The 18,947-nt window shown below is 34.9% G+C and overlaps 1 protein-coding gene across 2 annotated transcripts in view; it reads right to left on the reverse strand.

The window, feature by feature from the left end:
* The window catches only part of LRRC7 (leucine rich repeat containing 7), a 497,118-nt gene that overhangs the window by 249,153 nt on the left and 229,018 nt on the right, over positions 1-18,947 (reverse strand). For both annotated transcript variants that reach the window (XM_033865102.2, XM_073788430.1), the window contains exon 5: positions 9,129-9,207. In XM_033865102.2, the coding sequence (XP_033720993.2) occupies positions 9,129-9,207 (79 nt within the window). The remainder of the gene's footprint in view (positions 1-9,128; positions 9,208-18,947) is intronic.

The raw sequence follows: 18,947 nt of genomic DNA on the forward strand, positions 1-18,947 counted from the left end.
ATAGAGGTAAGAATTCACCTGAGATGGGTGACAAAGAGAAGATGAGTTCTAGAGGGAATACTTTATGTATAAGACTATTAGAAATTAAGATTTGAGAATATTAGTAGGGGACAGGATTTATAGGATACTTAATGCTTGAGGCAAAGTTTTGAACTTTATCCTATAAGATTAAAAAGAATTTATTGTAGATCTTTGTTTTTCTCTATTTTTTGCTTTCTATAATACATTAGAGCTCATATGCTGATAGTAAAATAGTTTTTATGATAATGGCACAGATGTCCAATAGATTACAATTCAATTTAACGACTATCTTACTTTGATGTCCTTTTGGTTTCTATAGTCATTTGAGAAAATAAATCATTTATGACTTTTCAAAAAAGAAGATTAAAATGTGTAAAATGAGAAGAATGTTAAAACTTTTTATCTAATAATTTATTTTAACATTGTAACTATTAATAAATAAAAATCCTTTAAAAACACCAATTTTCTAGTTATAGGGACAGTTTGAACTACTCAGCTTACCTTAATCTATTTTTCCACACATGTATGCACTAAATGGTATTATATTGTACTACTTCTTTTGATAAAAAATATATTTCTTTAGGTTGCTTCTCTGGCAAAGTTAATCATGTAAGAAAAACTAGCTCTTACATGGAACACTTCTCTAAGGATTTAAGAATTGACTACACTGGGCAGATTCCAACTGCAAAATTGGACTGCCAAAAATAAGTTATATGAAAAAACCAGAATACAAAGTAAGACAGTTGTTTCAGTCTGCTTATAAACAAAGATGTGTTGACACTGTATATCGAATCTTTCTGTTCTAAAAATGTAGAATTAAAAGGTATATTTATACAGTATGTCTTGTTTAATAGCATGTGTATTTTTTATTTCAATTTACTTAAATAAGAATTTGTTGAATGGTTACTCTGCACTGAGATTCAAAATTAATGCTTTCTTCCTCATCTTCTCCACAGCATTATATTCATAGGTTTAGCAAAATGCTTATAACAATTATATTTTATACAAGTTTTGGGAATTTTTTATTCCTGGAATAGATTATACATTCTTTGAGGACAAGGAATTTTTTTAATCTCTGCAATAATCTAGTATTGTATTTTGAAAACATATTATTTGAAAATATATATTCAGTAGGTCTGCTAAACAGATATTCAACTTTATTCATTATTAATTTTATGGTATGATTTTGTAGCTTTAATAGTGACAGTGGTCCCACTTGTCAACATCACAACTTCCAGAGGAACATACAAGGACCTGCAAGGAAGAAGATATTCCTTAGCAAGCTAGATAAACTCGATGAAGATGAAAGTCATGGGCTGTCTTTATCCTCCTCCAAGATAATCAATGAAATCCAACATTTTACACTAAGTAAGGGAACTCTAATGAAAGGTTTTCACATTCCTAAAGGCTTTCACATTCCTAAAGTAACTGTGGTTTTCCACATTTGACTGATTTATTAAAAAATTCAAAGTATTTTTAAAAATATATACTGGTAAACAATTCTCTCTCTAAGGAAACATTTTCATTTTATTAATGGCTGAAATTAAAAGTGGAGAAAAGGGAACATTCTTACACTGTTGGTGGGAATGTAAATTGGTACAGCCACTAAGGAGAACAGTATGGAGGTTCCTTAAAAAACTAAGAACTACCATATGACCCAGCAATTCCACTACTGGGCATATACCCAGAGAAAACCAGAATTTGAAAAGATACATGCACCCCAATGTTCATTTCAGCACTATTTACGATAGCCAGGAGATAGAAGCAACCTAAATGTCCATCAACAGAGGAATGGATAGAGAAGTGGTACATATATACAATGGAATAGTACTCAGCCATAAAAAATAACAAAATAATGCCATGTGAAGCAACATGGATGGACCTAGACATTGTCATACTGAGTAAAATAAGTCAGACACAGAAAGACAAGTATCACATGATATCGCTTACATGTGGAAACTAAAAAAAAGGGTACAAATGGATTTATTTACAAAACGTAAGTAGAGTCACAGAGGTAGAAAACAAACTTATGGTTACCAGGGGATAAGGTGGGGGGAGGGATAAATTGGGAGATTGGGATTGACATATACACACTACTAAATATAAAATAGCTAACTAATAAGAACCTGCTGTACAGCACAGGGAACTCTACTCAATACTCTGTAATGGCCGATATGGGAAAAGTATCTAAAAAAAAAAAAGAGGGGTATATGTATATGTATAACTGATTCACTTTGCTGTACACCTGAAACTAACACAAACTGTAAATCAACTATACGCCAATAAAATTTTTTTAATTAGCATATTCAAATTGCAATAAAGAAAGCACACTAGAATCAGACACCTAAAATGTTTAGTGCTTGAGCACATGGGCATTGATGTCAGAAGACCTAAGTTTGAATCACAGTTCTTTCAATTATTTATCTCTGTAACTTTTACAGATCACTTAATCTTTGTAAGACTCAGTTTCCTTCTTTATAAAATGATCATACTAATATCCACTTCCAGAGTTGCTCCAATGAGTAAATGATTACCCACCCCATATTAAGAACTCACTAAACTGGAGCAATTTTATTACTTTTCCTTGGTATTGTTTTTATTCTGATCTTTCAAAATTAACTAGAATACTAATTTAAATACTTTTATCAGTGCTAATTTTATTGTTGGAATAGGCAGATTAAGATTGGCTGCAGACATCCTTGTTTCAACATTTTTCTTTTCTAATTGCATTTACTTTAGAAATTTAATGAAAACTTATTACAGGCATTTGACCTCCATTAGAACAGTTAAACAAAATTAAAATACAGGTAATATAAGTTTTGATTAAGGAGCCAATGTCAAATCTCCTACTCTAATTGGAAAGATATTTTACATCTAAATATTTTAATTTATAACCTTAAAGTTATAAAATTAACCTAACATTATCAGAGAACATTTAGAAAATAAAGAGAAAAGAAAAATGTTGCTCATAATTCCACCTCCTTAACACAACTATTATTACCATTTCATGTATTTAATTTTGATCTAATTTCCAATTAATTATTTTAACATCACTGCAAACTTGTATCATGATTTCTCCCTTTACTTTGTAATTATCTTTCAATTTTGCTGCATAACCAGAGTGACTACATAATCTATCATTCAAACTAGGACACTTTGAAGTGTTAAAAGGGAACTATTATTAATCATGCCACATCAAGAGGTATAAACTGGGATGACTTGAGCAAACAGAGACATATGATCACCCTATAAATAATCTTTATAACCATCCAGTAGATGTACCATAATTTATTAGCGATTTCCTTATTGTTGAGCATTAAGAATGTACAGATTTTTCAAATTGTATCTTTTAATTTAAACCAAAATCAAAATGTTTCTTCAGGATTTGTGAAATATAATAAAAGGAGCCCAGGAATTTAAATACTATCTTTATGCATTTCCATATGTAAAAAGTTACATAGGTAATATTTATCTACTTCATAATTGCCGTGAAGATGAAAATGAAATAATCTAAAAGCCTGAGACATTCTAGGTTCTCAATAAATGTCGGTCCTTACTTTCTCATTGAGAAGTTGTTATTTCAATTTTATTGTAATAATTTTCACCAGTGACTTGGTTAAGGCATTCAGACTATACTATAAAGTTCACATCTAAAACTAAAACTAGTACGCTAACACTTAAAACTATAACTTTCATATTCTAGGGTTTTCATGACTTAACTACTTTGTAGATTTCTTGTATCTAAGAAGATAAACAGAAAAGCTATAAAGAAAAGTAAATGAAACCTAAGTCTATTTTTTAATAGAGCAAATTGATAATCTCTGGTATAACTGATCAAGTAAGAAAAGAAAGAAGACAAAAATTATTGATACCAGGAATGAAACAGAGAGCATCACTAGAGATATTATAGATATTAAAGGGCTAATAAAAAAAATTATGAAAAATGAGGTACCAATAAGTTTGAAAACATATGAAATGTACACATTCTTGAAAAACACAAACTACCAGAAATCACTCAAGAAAAAATAGGCAACTTGAATAGTACTATACAGGAAAAAAAAATTCAGACTAATATGCGTCATGAATATAGATGGGAAAATCCTTACAAAATATTATCAAATCAGAGGCATTAATTTATAAAAAGTGTAATACTTCATGACCAGGTAGGGTTTATTTATATCATCATGTCAATAGATATTTTTTTAAGAAAAACTTTGACAAAATTCAATGTCTATTGACAGGGAAAAGTCTCAGCAAAACAGATTTCAAAGATTTGGCAGATTCTAAGGTGGACCCCATAATCTTTGCTTTCAGAAGTTCATGCCCTGGTAAAATCTTCTCTTCTTGAGTATTGGTAGGACTTGTGACTTGCTTCTAATCAATGAAATGTGGCAAATAGGATATGATGTCATTCTCATAACTATATTACATTATGTGACTCCATCTTGCTATGATACTCACTCTACTCTGCTGTTGGCCTCGAAGAAACAAGATGCTATGTTGTGAACTGCCTATGGAGAGGGTCACCTGGCTGGGAACTGCACCAGCCTTTAGGAGGCAAAAGAGGCCTCTAGCTGTCAGTCAGCAAAATGCTGGGGCTCACAGGTGTATAACAGCAAGAAAATGAATTCTGCCAATAATTTGAATGAGCTTGAAAATGTATTTCTCTCCAGTTGAGCCTCCAGATGAGACTGCAGTTTGATCCCTTGATGGTAGCCTGGTGAAACTCTCAAACAGGGAACCCAGCTACAGCATGACCAGATTTCTGACCCACAGAAACTTAGAGATAGTAAATATGTGTTGTTGTAAGCCACAAAGTATGTGGTAATGTCTTACACAGCATTATAAAACTAACACAGATTTTGGTATCTGGTATTGGGATTCTGCTGTAATAAATTCCTAAAAAACGTGGAGTGGTTTTGGAACCAGGAAGTGGTCAGAGATTGCATGACTGTTCAAGAGCATCATAGAGAAAGCCTTGATTTTCTTGAAAAGTTTGAAAGTAGAAATCTAAACTCTGACAGCTCTGCTGGTAAAAGCTCAAAAGGAAGTGAGAAATGTATTATTTTAAATTCCCTCAGCCTGATAAAGGGAATGTATTAAAAAAAAAAAGTAACAATCATATATAATGGTGAAAGTCTGAATGCTTTCTCCGTAAGATTGGGAACAAGGCAATAATATCTGTTTTCATCTCTTCTATTCAACATTATACAGGAGGTCCTAGCCAGGTCAATAAGGCTAAATAAATAAATAAAAGAAGTACAGATTGAAAAGGATGAAATAAAACTGTCTTTATTCACAGGTAACATGATAGTCTACATAGAAAATCACATCCCTTCCCCCACAAAGCTACAAAGTATTTACTAGTACTAATAAGTGAATCTAATAAAGTTGCAGGATATAAGGTCAATATACAATAATCAATTATATTTCTATGATAGGAAAATTATTTGTAATTGTCCCCAAAACATGAAATACTTGAAATAAGATGAACAAAACTTGCACAATATTTGTAAACTTAAATCTACAAAACATTGATAAAAATTTTTAAAAGATCTAAATAAGTATAGAGATATATTATGTTCAGAAAAAGGAATACTCAATATTTTTGACATGTCAATTCTGCCCAAATTGGTCTACAGATTCAATAAATCCTTATCAAAATTCCATATTTTTTAGCAAGCTGATTATAAAAATTATATGGAAAAGCAAAGGGCACAGAAGAGTCCAAATAATTTTGATAAAGAAGAACAAAGTTGAAGGACTCACATTCCCTGACTGTGTGAATTACTACAAAGCTACAGTAATTAAGATAGTATAAAACTGGTGTTAGGAGAGGCATATAGATTAACATAAAAAATAGAGAATTCAGAAATGGATCCAAACACATATGATCAATTGATTTACAAAACAGGTACTCTGATAATTTTATAAAGAAAGGATAGGGCTTCCCTGGTGGCGCAGTTGTTGACAGCCCGCCTGCCGATGCAGGGGACACGGGTTTGTGCCCCAGTCCGGGAAGATCCCACATGCCGCGAAGCAGCTGGGCCTGTGAGCCATGCCCACTGAGCCTGCGTGTCCGGAGCCTGTGCTCCACAACGGGAGAGGCCACAACAGTGAGAGGCCCGTGTACCGCAAAAAAAAAAAAAAAAAAAGGATAATCTTGGAACTGGAACAGTTGGATATCTATATGCAATAAATAAATAAAAAAGAGAACCACAACCCTCACACCTTACATATATTTACAAAAATCAACTTTAAATGGATCATAGACCTAAATGTAAAACCAAAACTACAAAAGTTCCAGAGGAAAATCTTTATGACTATGAATTTAGTAATGATCTCCTAGACAGGGACAAGAAGAATAAACTATAAAATAATTATAAATAGGGCTTCATGAAAATGAAAATCTTTTTATATTTGAAAGTCACTATTTAGGAAGTGAAAAGATAAGTCATAAGAGCAAACAAATATCTGATTTTTAGCCAGAATTTATAAAGAATTCTTATAATTCAATAATAAAAAGACAAGTCAATAAATATGAACAAAAAATCTGAACTTTTAACAAAGAAGCAATACAGATTGTAAATAAATACAAGGAAAGATTCTAATTTGACATTTAAACTATAAATTAAAACTACAATGAGATATGACAATGAGATAATATATCTACTAGACTGGCTAAAATAGAAAAAAAAAAACCTGACAGTACCAAATGCTGACAATAATGAGGAACAATGGAAACTCAGATTGCTGCTTGGAATGCACAATGAAATAGTTATTTTGGAAAACAGTTTGGAAATTTCTTAAAAGGTTATGCATACATGTACCATACTCCAGAGAAAACTACTCCTAGGTGTTTACCCAACAGAAGTGAAAACAGATGCTTACACAAACACCTGTACAGAAAGGTTTATATCCACTTTATTCATAAGAGCCCCAAACTGGAAACAACTTAAAATTCTATCAACTGAGGAAGAGATAAACAAATTGTGTTACATTCATACAATGGAATTCTACCTAGAAATAAATGGGAATGTAGTACCAATTCTTGAAATGTCAGGAATAAACCTCAAAATCAGTGTTAAGAAAAAAACCACAAAGTATGACACCATTTATATGATATTTTGGAAAAGGCAAAACCATGGGGACAGAAATCAGATCAATGGATGACTGGGCTGAGGGAACTTTTTGGGATGATGGAAATAGTCTATATATTAATGATTATGGTGATTCCGTAACTATATACATTTGTCAAAATTCACTGAGCCATACACCTAAAAGAGTGAATTTTACTGTATGTGAATTATTGGGTTGGCCAAAAAGTTCGTTTGGGTTTTTCCATACATCTTAGGGAAAAATACAAATGAACTTTTTGGCCAACCCAATATATCTTAAAAAAAAAACGCTGACTTTAAAATTGATATACTATTTAAATTGACTCTTTTTTGAGTAATATTTTAATGAATTCCCAAACTTTCTTTTAGTGTTAGACATTTTTTGATGAAATCAGTTATATTCATTTATCTTTTAAAAAGTTAAATATATGAAAAGAATCCAGAGGCATAGCCAACAAAACTATAGATTTTAAGCTTTTTAATATGTAATTTATCATCTGACTTCTACCCTCAAAGACCTGACCACGATTCCTAAATACAATGAGCTATTAGAATTAAAGAGCTAGAAATCAAAATAATTCATCATCTGCCCTAGATTATGACTTAAGTCAAGGACATGTCTATAGTCCTGTTGTGATAAGTTACCAATATTTATTTCTTTTATGAGAAAGTTGCATTTTGGTCTAAGTGTTTTGGAGAATACTTTTCACGTTTTTCTTTCCCCTCACCATATTCTACATTTGAGGTAGAATATGGTTTATTCAAACATAGTTTATTCCTTGATGTTCCACACTTTCTACTAAAGGCCTCAAATTATTTCACAAACCATTCACTGTAAAGAGCCTCATCTAAACTTCTACCTCATTCTTTTACATTCTATTTCATTTCTAGTTTCACCTACATCCTCTTCTCATGATCCATAGAGAAACCATCCTCACTACTCCCTCTCCTCAACCCTATTGGTGAAAATTTTCCCTTTAAATTCCCTTTGATAAACTTCCTTTTGTCTTTTACTGGAAACACTAGATTCATTCAATGCCTTTCCTATGAACTTCAGTTTCTCCCAGTCTCCCCATCTTCACGTGGACAAAGGACTGAGGGATTTTGCTCAAATCCTGTCAGTGTTTGTATTATTAAAATGCCAGTCTTACTTTGCAACTCATTATCTGCATCCCAATACCACTGATTAATTTCATCCACTTCCAAATGTTACTACAACTTTCAATAGACTTTCTAGATTTTACATCCACTTCCACAGATAAGTGACTTTAACATTCAGGTCCAGGGCTTACCCAATCCATTCACTTCATGGTTTCTTCACCTATTTGATTCCACAATACACACTATCACTATGGCATATCATAATTTGAAACATGGTCACATGCTGGGTTTCACTTTCCCTTGGCATTTCTCTACTAACAGATCATGACACACAAATACCCTATTTCTGATCACAGTATTTTTACCATCCATGTTTTCCATTAGGCTATCCTCACAGAATTGTCTTTTTGCTCTTCCTGTGATATCTGGTACCTAAATACAGTACTCCCTTTTTCTGATCATACTTAATTCATTTTCCACCTTGAATCGCATGACAGCTATTTGCATGCACCTTATACATTTGCACTCTCTTGAACTTTCATCAGAACCTTGATGCTAATTTTCCAGCATGACCATAACTAATAACTGTTTTCTTAGTTTTGGCGCTCTTCCATGGAATGTTGCTTGAGAACCACAAAAAATGATGACACGGTTTCCGTCAAAGTAATGCCATCTTGTGTCAATTAGGCCTTCATTTTTACTCAGCAATGCTTTTACTCATCTTTTATTGAACTATCCTGATTTGATTATTCCTTTCCCATCATTCTATTAAACTGAATTTTAAATACAGCATTTAAAATTCATTTACTATGTGAGTTTCCTTTATCTTGGTACATTATTATCCAATGGAAATATAAAGATAAATAAAATGTAATCACTCATACTCACTTAGAAATGGGATTGACACTGGCTTCAATAATTGTTAAACACTTACAGCACTTTATGTTTTCTGGAAATTCTTGTACACCTAAAATTAAGAAAATAGTACATAAAATATACTAAACAATAGTTTTAATATTAAGAATAATTAATTAAATACACAGTGTAAACACCATATGGGTAATCACATGTAAGAATAATAACTTATTAATATAATACATTAGTGTTATATAATATACATACATTTAAAAAATATGAGTGTTAAATAATATTTTATGATAGTAATAATTGGAAATTAGATATAAAATTGAGGACAATTTAGCATAGGATATACCTTGGCTGTTTACTAATCTAAAGAAATAAAAATAGTTGGGATTATTTAGTTATTATAGTGCTGCTACAAAAGAAAGGGGAAATCAGCAGATATAAGAAAACAGAAAATAAAATCTTTACTCCCTTCATTTTGTAAGATTGAGAAGATTGAACATGTACAATGTAAATACCTAAGGAGAATTCACAAAACCAATAGATATTCCCAAACTATTAAGAAGCTCTAACACATTTGGTGCACCTCTTTCTTGTTGGCACAGAGTGCAGCTCTACATCTGCCTGAAAGGGTGACAAGGTGAGCAATCCTTCCTGGGATCCTCTCTGGAGTCTCTGAGGTAGCCAGCCTGGCTGACTGCCCTTGGAGAACTGCTCATCTGCTGTCACAGCTGTGCTGTTGGCTATGTGACAGAAAAACACAAGTTTTTCTTACTGGAAATCAGTAAGCCAAAACCCAATCCATAAATTAGGATTTTATTCAGAGGAATAAAAGATGTGGAGGATGCCTCAATCCATTGATACAAATGAATTAAATATATAGTTGGCCCTCCATATCCACAATTTCCACATCCACAGATTCAACAAAGCGCAGGTAGAAAATATTAAAAAAAAAACTCAGAAAGTTCCAGAAAGCAAAACTTGAATTTGCTACACACTGGCAACTATTAACATAGCATTTGCATTTCATTAAGTATTATAAATAATCTAGAGGTGATTTAAAGTATACAGATGGGTGTGCATAGGTTATATGTAAATACTACGCCATTTTATATAAGGAACTTGAGCACCTGCGGATTTTGGTATCTGCAGGGAGCCAACCAATTTTGGTATTTTCTGGAACCAATCTCCCACAGATACTGCGGGATGACTGAAATAAGCCCTACAAAAATTAGAAGGGAAAACAGCTATATGAAGCCATTCCTATATCCCTGCAGTACTGCTTGCTCTCAATTTTTGAAACTATTGTTAAGTGTTTAAAAAAATGTCTATGAAGTACTAGTCCTGCCAGGTGCTTCATATAAGACAGAAGGATAAGGAACACTTTGTGGTAGGATTTAGTTGAACTTTTTGATGATAGATAATCAAGAAAGAAAATCCTCCACCTTCCTAGATTCTGTTGACATAGACCACCATGTCCATAGGATTTGAAGGTCCAGAGAAGCAGCAGGAGGAGAGCCAAACCAAACAAGTCATTTACCAATGCAAAGTGAGGGTATGAAAGATGGTGTGGAGGCATTTCTCATGCCACTTCTCTCTATGTGAAGATTCACCAGAAACTGTGCTGTCCTAAAATTATTGCTGAAGGATTTTGCCTTCTTAACAAAATCCTAAGGAAGTTTAGGAGCACCATTACGTATGAATTGAATGAGAAAAACAATTACCCTTTTTGGAAAGGTCATAACACCTAGAGCTGCCCTTATTAACTAGAGGTTAACAAAATGGCACAGAAGTCAATAACATAACCCTTAGCTATCCTCAACTTTTCCCCTGAGCATTCATAGTCACTTCGGATATCTGCAACCAACAGGAGTATAAGGCTTTTACTTTTCTCCCTTTAGCTTTTTCTGCCCGGTTACCAATCTGGGCTCATTACAAGCCAGTGTGCCTGATGCCTTATCTCCACAGGTGCCTGCCTTAGGATGATATTTCCTGAAATTATATGTAAACCAAGACATGGAAGGAGAAGCAAATTAAAGTACGATTTTAAGGAAAAGACTGTAGTGTATCTCTTTATCTTCTGCTGAAAATGGAATTCCCTGCTGTGGTGAAAATGCTACCACATTATTTGTTAAAAAAAAAAACTCATATTATGTTGTTTACAGTTAAACTTAAAATTGTTCAGAGCAGAGTCCATTGGATTAAAATGGAATCCCAACGTTATAATTTACCGTTTGGGTAACCCTAGGCAAGTCATTTAAATGTTCGATGTCTTAGTTTCCTACTCTGAAATATGATTATTATATAAATGGTTTCATCAGAGAGTTGCAGAGAGGATTGACGGAGATAAAGCAAGTAAAGTAATTGGCACAAAGTGCTGAATATCTGTTATCTATAATTATTAGAAACAAATAGAAGCAGAGGGTGTCCATCAATAAAGGAACCAACAATCATGTCGAGATGAGCTGGCTAGTATAAACTTGTAAAATTTATCTACCTAAGAGAACAACAAAGAGGTAGGAATTAGTGTGCTGAAAAGAATATCTCAATATCTTATCAATATAATAGCTGCAATAAATGCTCTTGCAGATGGGAAGTAAATAATAAACATATTTATAAATAAATATTTGTATGTTATAATGTAAACATATATAACTAGTCTATGCTGAGCAATATTTTTGTATTTTTGTAGAGGTTTTTATAGCTGCTTAATGTGCTTATGAAAGTCAGAACACATTTGGAAAAATAGGTTGCCAGGGGAACTTTACCATATATACTAATATATGGACCTTAGATTTTAGGAAAAGTTCTTAGAGCATATCTTTAACTTATAGTTCAGTCTAAACATGGAGAGGTACTAAAGCATAGTAGTTAAAAGCATGGGTTGGAAGGATGACCTAATCTCAGTATTGTCACTTAACTAGCTATGTAATCTTAGTCAGACATTTTAATATTTGAATGTCACTTTCTCATTTCTTGCCTAATTCAAAGGGCTGTTCCAATTATTAGATAGCATGTTGTAAAGCACTTACTATCATGTCAGCCACTTAATAAGTATCTAATAAATACTAGGTAAAATTCATGTATTAATAAGAGGAAAGTTAACTTACATTCCTTTATGCCACTGTGTAAAATAATTTAATTTTCTTAATAATCCTTTGAGGAAGATATATTAGGCAATATTATTTTCATCTTATGGATGAAGAATCACGCATTCACAAAGATTAGGTAACTTATTTAAATACCTAATGGATGTTTATAGATGGGAACGAATATAGGTGGGATTTATTTAATATTTTTTAACACCATGTCTATTGTTCCTCTTTATTACGTTACTTTATTACATTACTTATTAAAATTGTTTATTGTTCCTCTTTATTACGTTATTATATTAAAAATGTAGAGCCGACATTTTTTTTTAAGCATCTTGCTTCTTTTCCTTTTTTTTTTTTTTAAATTTATTTTTGGCCTTACCAACCAGCTTGCAGGATCTTAGTTCCCGGACCAGGGATCAAACCTGCGCCCTCGGCAGTGCAATCATGGAGCCTAACCACTGGACCGCCAGGGAATTCCCCGTAGAGCTCACATTTTTATTAACCAATTTTTGAGACTGGTCTGTCTGGTCCTCTGAAACACAGTGTGTTTGATTTTTTAAAAAGTTATAAATACATATATTTATACACATATATATTGTTGTAATATATATAAATGTACACACACTATTCAATTCTAAAAAAGTTCATACACACTTTTTTTTTTTTTTTTTTTTTGCGATACGCGGGGCTCTCACTGTGTGGCCTCTCCCGTTGCAGAGCACAGGCTCCGGACGCGCAGGCTCAGCGGCCATGGCTCACGGGCCCAGCCGCTCTGCGGCATGTGGGATCTTCCCAGACCGGGGCACGAACCCGTGTCCCCTGTATCGGCAGGCGGACTCTCAACCACTGCGCCACCTGGGAAGCCCATGACCTTCTTTTCTTAAGACTAGCATTTTAGATTGTATTATTTCTGAAATTTACACTGAAAAATAATGAGACACAATATATGGTTATAAATTGAGGAATTATTGCTTTATCATCTTGTCTTATGTGGTTCCCTGATATTTTAATTATAAGGTCCCTAAAAGGGAAAGTCAACATTCAACAAATATTTATTGAGTGTTTACTCTGTGTTAGGAATTGTATTAAACATTGGTGATACAGTGTAAGAAAAATGGATACATTCTCTTTATTTGTGGAGCTTATATTCTGGCAAAGTAACACATACAATAAACCATAGAGAATTAGCATACACATGAAATACATTAAATAGTATTTAATTTTTGAGACATGCTATGGAAAATGTAATTAGAGCACAATAATGATAGATCAGAAATGCCTGAAGATTTCAAACTTAACTACAGTGATTAGGGTAAGCCTTATTAATTGGAAAGGTGGCAGTTGAGAAAAGACTTGAAGAAAGTGAGAGAGATAGGAATACAGATATCTGGAAACTGAAGATGGACAGTAGGAGAATTTTAGACAGAGTGAACAGACATGAAGATTAATCATTCCTGGTGTATTCTAGGAATAGCTAGGAGGCCAGTGTGACTGCAACACAGTGAGGAAGAGAAGAGTAGCAAAGAATTAGGTTAGAGAAGTAATAAGGGGTGTATGATGGGGAGACGGGGGTGTTGACTCATGTAGGGGCTCTCGGGCCATTACAAGAATCGTTTTTACTCTGAATGAAATAGAGAGACATTGAAGGATGTGTTATACAGTCTGATTTATAATTCGAGAGGATCTCTCTGGCTCCTGAGTAGAGTGGTCTTTCTGAAAGGGAGGTCAATTAAGTGTTATTGTAATAAACCATAAGGAGAATTGATGATGGCTTACATCAGGGTGGGAGCAATGGAGGGTGAAGGAAGTGAGTGGAATCTGGATGAATTTTGAACATAAGACCAATAGGACAGCATGATGGATTGGACGAAGAGTATGAAAGAAAAAAGGAAATCAAGGACAACTCCAGGTTCTTTGTCCTAAGCAACTTGAATAAAGGAGTTATCTTGAACTTAGATGGGAAAAACAATATGTGAAATAGGTTTTGGAAAGAAGAATAATAGTTCACTTTTGGACATGTGTAATTCGAGATGTCTGTAAGACTTCTAAGAGAGGTTGTCAGATGGGTTTAGGAGAGAGGTCTAGACTGTAGATTTCAAGATGTAGGATTCATTATCATTTAGATCAGGGATCCCCAACCCCTGGGCCATAGACCAGTATCGGTCTGTGGCCTGTTAGGAACCAGGTCGCACAGCAGGAGGTGAGCAGCGGGCAAGCGAGCGAAGCTTCATCTGTATTTACAGCCGCTCCCCATTGCTGGCATTACCACCTGAGCTCCACCTCCTGTCAGATCAGCCATGGCATTAGATTCTCATAGGAACGCAAACCCTACTGTGAACTGCGCATGCAAGGGATCTAGGTTGTACGTTCCTTATGAGAATCTAATGCCTGATGATCTGAGGTGGAGCTGAGGCAGTGATGCTAGCGCTGGGGAGTGGCTGCAAATACAGATCATCATTAGCAGAGAGGTTTGACTGCACAGAGACCGTAATAAATCAATTGCTTGGAGACATATCAAAACCCTATCAGTGAGTGGCAAGTGACAAGCTGCATCTGATGGCAGGCTTTATAGTGGCAAGTGAGTTGATGTACCTCAATTGTACAGCTGCATCTGGTGACAGGCTTTAAGTCAGAATCCGACACTTATTTTTGTCCGTGTGTGGCTCGTCCATTATTTTATTTACCACTTACATCCACGCCTCTCCGCACTGCACACTTGTCTCAGTCACAGTTTTGGTAAGCCCACAAGCTAACCCTAGCCAAAATGAGTAAAAATCAAACATCGCTGGAGAGCTTCTTTGAAAAGGGGGAAAGACCCAATGATGAGATAGCAGAAGACTCTACGACTGCCAACAAAAAGAAAGCTGCATTTAAAAGAAAATACCAAGAGTTCTACTTAAATTACGGGTTCATTGCAACAGCTGATTCACATTCTCCAAGCCCGTGTTGTATAGTATGTGGCAACTGGCTATCCAACGAAGCCATGAAACCTTCAAAATTGCTTTGTCACATGGAGACCAAGCACTCTGCATTAAAAGACAAACCTTTGGAGTTTTTCAAAAGAAGAAAAACATGAACGTGAAGAATGGAAGCAATTATTGAAGACCACTACTTCATCAAATGTGTCTGCACTGAGAGCATCATCCTTAGTGGCTAACCACATTGCTAAAGCTAAGAAGCCCTTTACTATTGGTGAAGAGTTGATCCTGCCTGCTGTTAAGGACATCTTTTAGGATGAACTTTTAGGAGAGGCTGCAGTTCAAAAGATGGCACGTGTTTCACTATCGTCTAGCACCATAACTAGACAAATTGATGAAATAGAGGATATTGAGGCACAATTGTTAGAGAGGATTAATGAGTCACCGTGGTACGCAATCCAGGTTGACAACTCTACCGATGTTGATGACAAGGCAACAATGCATGTTTTTGTGCCATATATTTTTCAGGAGGATGCACATGAGGATACGTTATGTACACTTTTGTTGCCAACCAACGCCACAGCTGCAAAACTATTCAAGTCTTTGAATGATTACATGTCAGGAAAACTGAATTGGTCATTCTGTGTTGGTATATGCACGGACAGAGAGGCTGCCATGACTGGACAGCTTTCTGGTTTCACTACTCGGGTCGAAGAGGTCGCTTCTGAATGTGAGTCTACACACTGTGTCATCCATAGAGAAATGCTGGCTATCTGAAAAATGTCACCTGAACTTAAAGACGTTTTGCAGGATGTGATTAAAATTATCAACCACATTAAAGTACATGCCCTTAACTCACATCTGTTCATGCAGCTCTGTGAGGAGATGGACGCAGAGCACACGTCTTCTCTTATACACAGAAGTGAGATGGCTTTCTAAAGGCAGATCACCGGTCAGAGTTTTTGAGTTATGAGAGCCACTCCAGAGATTCCTTTTAGAAAAACAGTCACCACTGGCAGCACATTTCAGTGACACAGAATGGGTTGCAAATCTTGCTTACTTGTGTGACATATTCAACCTGCTCAATGAGCTCAATCTGTCATTTCAGGGGAGAACGACAAGTGTGTTCAAGTCGGCAGATAATGTGGCTGCATTCAAAGCCAAACTGGAAATATGGGGGCGACGACTGAACATTGGGATTTTTGACAAGTTTCAAACATTAGCAGAGATTTTGAAAGAGATAGAGCCAGGGCCTTCTTTCTCCCAGCTGGCGTATGATCACTTATCTCAGCTTTCAAAAGAATTTGAGCATTATTTCCCAACCACAAAAGACCTCCGAACTGGGAAGGAATGGATCCATGACCCATTTGTGCATAAGCCAGGTGAATTGACTTTCTCTGTGCTATAGAAGAGGATCAACTCCTTGATATCGTAAATGATGGTGGCCTTAAAAGTATGTTTGAGACAACTTCAAATCTCCATACATTCTGGATTAAAGTCAAGGCGGAATAAATTGAGATTGCCATAAAAGCACTGAAAAACCTGCTTCCATTTCCAACATCCTATCTTTGTGAAGCAGTGTTTTCTGCAGTGACAGCAACCAAAATGAGATTACTGAGTAGACTGGACATAGCAACACACTTCGGGTATCACTGTCTCCCATCACCCCCAGATGGAACCATCTAGTTGCAGGAAAACAAGCTCAGGGCTCCCACTGATTCTGCATTCTGGTGAGTTGTATAATTATTTCATTATATATTACAATGTAATAATAATAGGAATAAAGTGCACAGTAAATGTAATGTGCTTGAATCATCCTGAAACCATCCCCCCCCACCCCGGTTTGTGGAAAAATTGTCTTCCATGAAACCGGTCCCTGGTACCAAAAAGGTTGGGAACCGCTGATTTAGACAGTATTTAAACCATGAGACAAAATGTGAGCACCAGTGATGTAAATGTAGATAATGAAGAAACAAGGACAAGGGGCTGAACCATGAAATACTCCAAAATGAGGTTGGGGAGAAGAGGAAGAATCAACATAGGAGCCTGAACAAGATCAATCAGTGAGATAGGGGGAAAAATAAGAGTATTGAATCCTAGAAATCAAATAAAGAAAATGTGCAAAGTAGGAAGAAGCATTTAACTGTTTCAAATGATGTTGCTAAGTCAAGTAACATGATGACCAAATATTGCCTTTGGATTTAGTAATGAGGAGATCTGTATGACCTCATTTGGAATTGTTTTGGAGTGGAGGGCTTAAAGACTGGGGTGGGTTTAAGAGAGGATGAGAGGAAAGAATCGTAGATAAAGGGTATAGACAACTCCATCTAGAGCTTTTGCTGCAAGGGGGTGAGGGATATTAAGGGAAGAAAATCCAAGAAATTTTCTTTAGAACAGAAGAAATAATAGCAAGTGGGTATACTGATTAGAATAAACAAGTAGAGAGGAAAATCTTGATGATGTGGTAGAGACTGAGGAGAATTTCTACAGTGATATCCATGGGTCGGCAAGAGGGGATGGTTAACCAGTGGAGAGACTGGTTTTAGAGAGAAACAGGAGTAGTTTACCTGTACTAATTTGGCAGAAATGAGAGAATATGGGTGCAGATGCTGGTAGATGAATTGATAGGATGGTGACAGTCTGGAAATCATCCTTCGAGAGTTTTGATTTTCTCAGTGGAGTAGGATAAATAACCATGAACATGGGACAGGAGATGTGGGAGTTTGAAGACAGAAGAGAACATGTGAAATAGTCACCAGAAGAGAATGAGAGTCAATAGAGGAAGGAAGTACAACATGATTGTTGGGAAGCATTAAGTCTCCACTTCAGAACTGCAATCATGAACTTAAAGTCATATCAATCAGTGTGACTGTTTTCTTCCGGATCTTTTCAGCCATAGGTAGAGAGCTGGATTCAGTCAGGGTTGTAATTTTACTGAGCATACGTAGATATATAAAAAAGAAGCAAAGGTATCAAGGGGATCATTTGATGACTGACCATAAAATTCAAACCATGCAAAAAGGGCAGAGCAAACCTTGAGAGAGGGTGAGAGAATTCATGAAAAGGTGGTGGTACTAATAGATTGGTGGTTCTGATGGGGTCAAAGGAGGGTTGGAGTGGTATAAGAGGGAGTGTTCTGGAAAGATAGGAGGATGGAGTCAGTTGACATTCAATTTCTTGATATTCCTGACAGTACCTAGATCAGACCTAGGAAAACAACAGAAACTGAGCAAGTGTCTATTAAATTGGATTTAATTATATTTTTGCATCAATATCCTGAAGCAATGAACTAAAACAGTACAAACATGGAAAGAAACACATGATCTTAAGCACAGACGCTTTAGATTGAAATTACCTTTTCTAAGATGAAACAGGTAACTCTCTTTTCATACAAAAATAATATAAAGGACTTCCTACAAATACCAAATTTTAAATGATTTAGAGTTCTCTCAAATGCATTAAAGTTTATGTTTATTACTTTAAAAATTTTTATTTAAACCTGTATATATGATGATAGTTATAGATAGTGCATTTTGAAATGCTTCTCTGAATTCTCTGAAATTCAGAGGTATCATCAGCCTAAATGGTCTACCCCATGATGTAAGTGCCGTAGGCTGAAAAAGGATTAAAATCTTAATTTTAACAAAGGAGGGATATATATTGATAACACTTTAATATTTTCATCTGATATTTTAAACGTGATACCAATTTTTATATATTTTTTTTCAATTTTGAGAAAGCAGGCAGGTTTTTGGATATCTAGTAAATTGGATTAGATTTAGGAGCAGAAAGAATGGAATTTATTGAGGAAACATAAGCACTTTGCTTTA

This window comes from Tursiops truncatus, chromosome 1 (genome assembly GCF_011762595.2).
Source record: "Tursiops truncatus isolate mTurTru1 chromosome 1, mTurTru1.mat.Y, whole genome shotgun sequence".
Classification (NCBI taxonomy): domain Eukaryota; kingdom Metazoa; phylum Chordata; class Mammalia; order Artiodactyla; family Delphinidae; genus Tursiops; species Tursiops truncatus.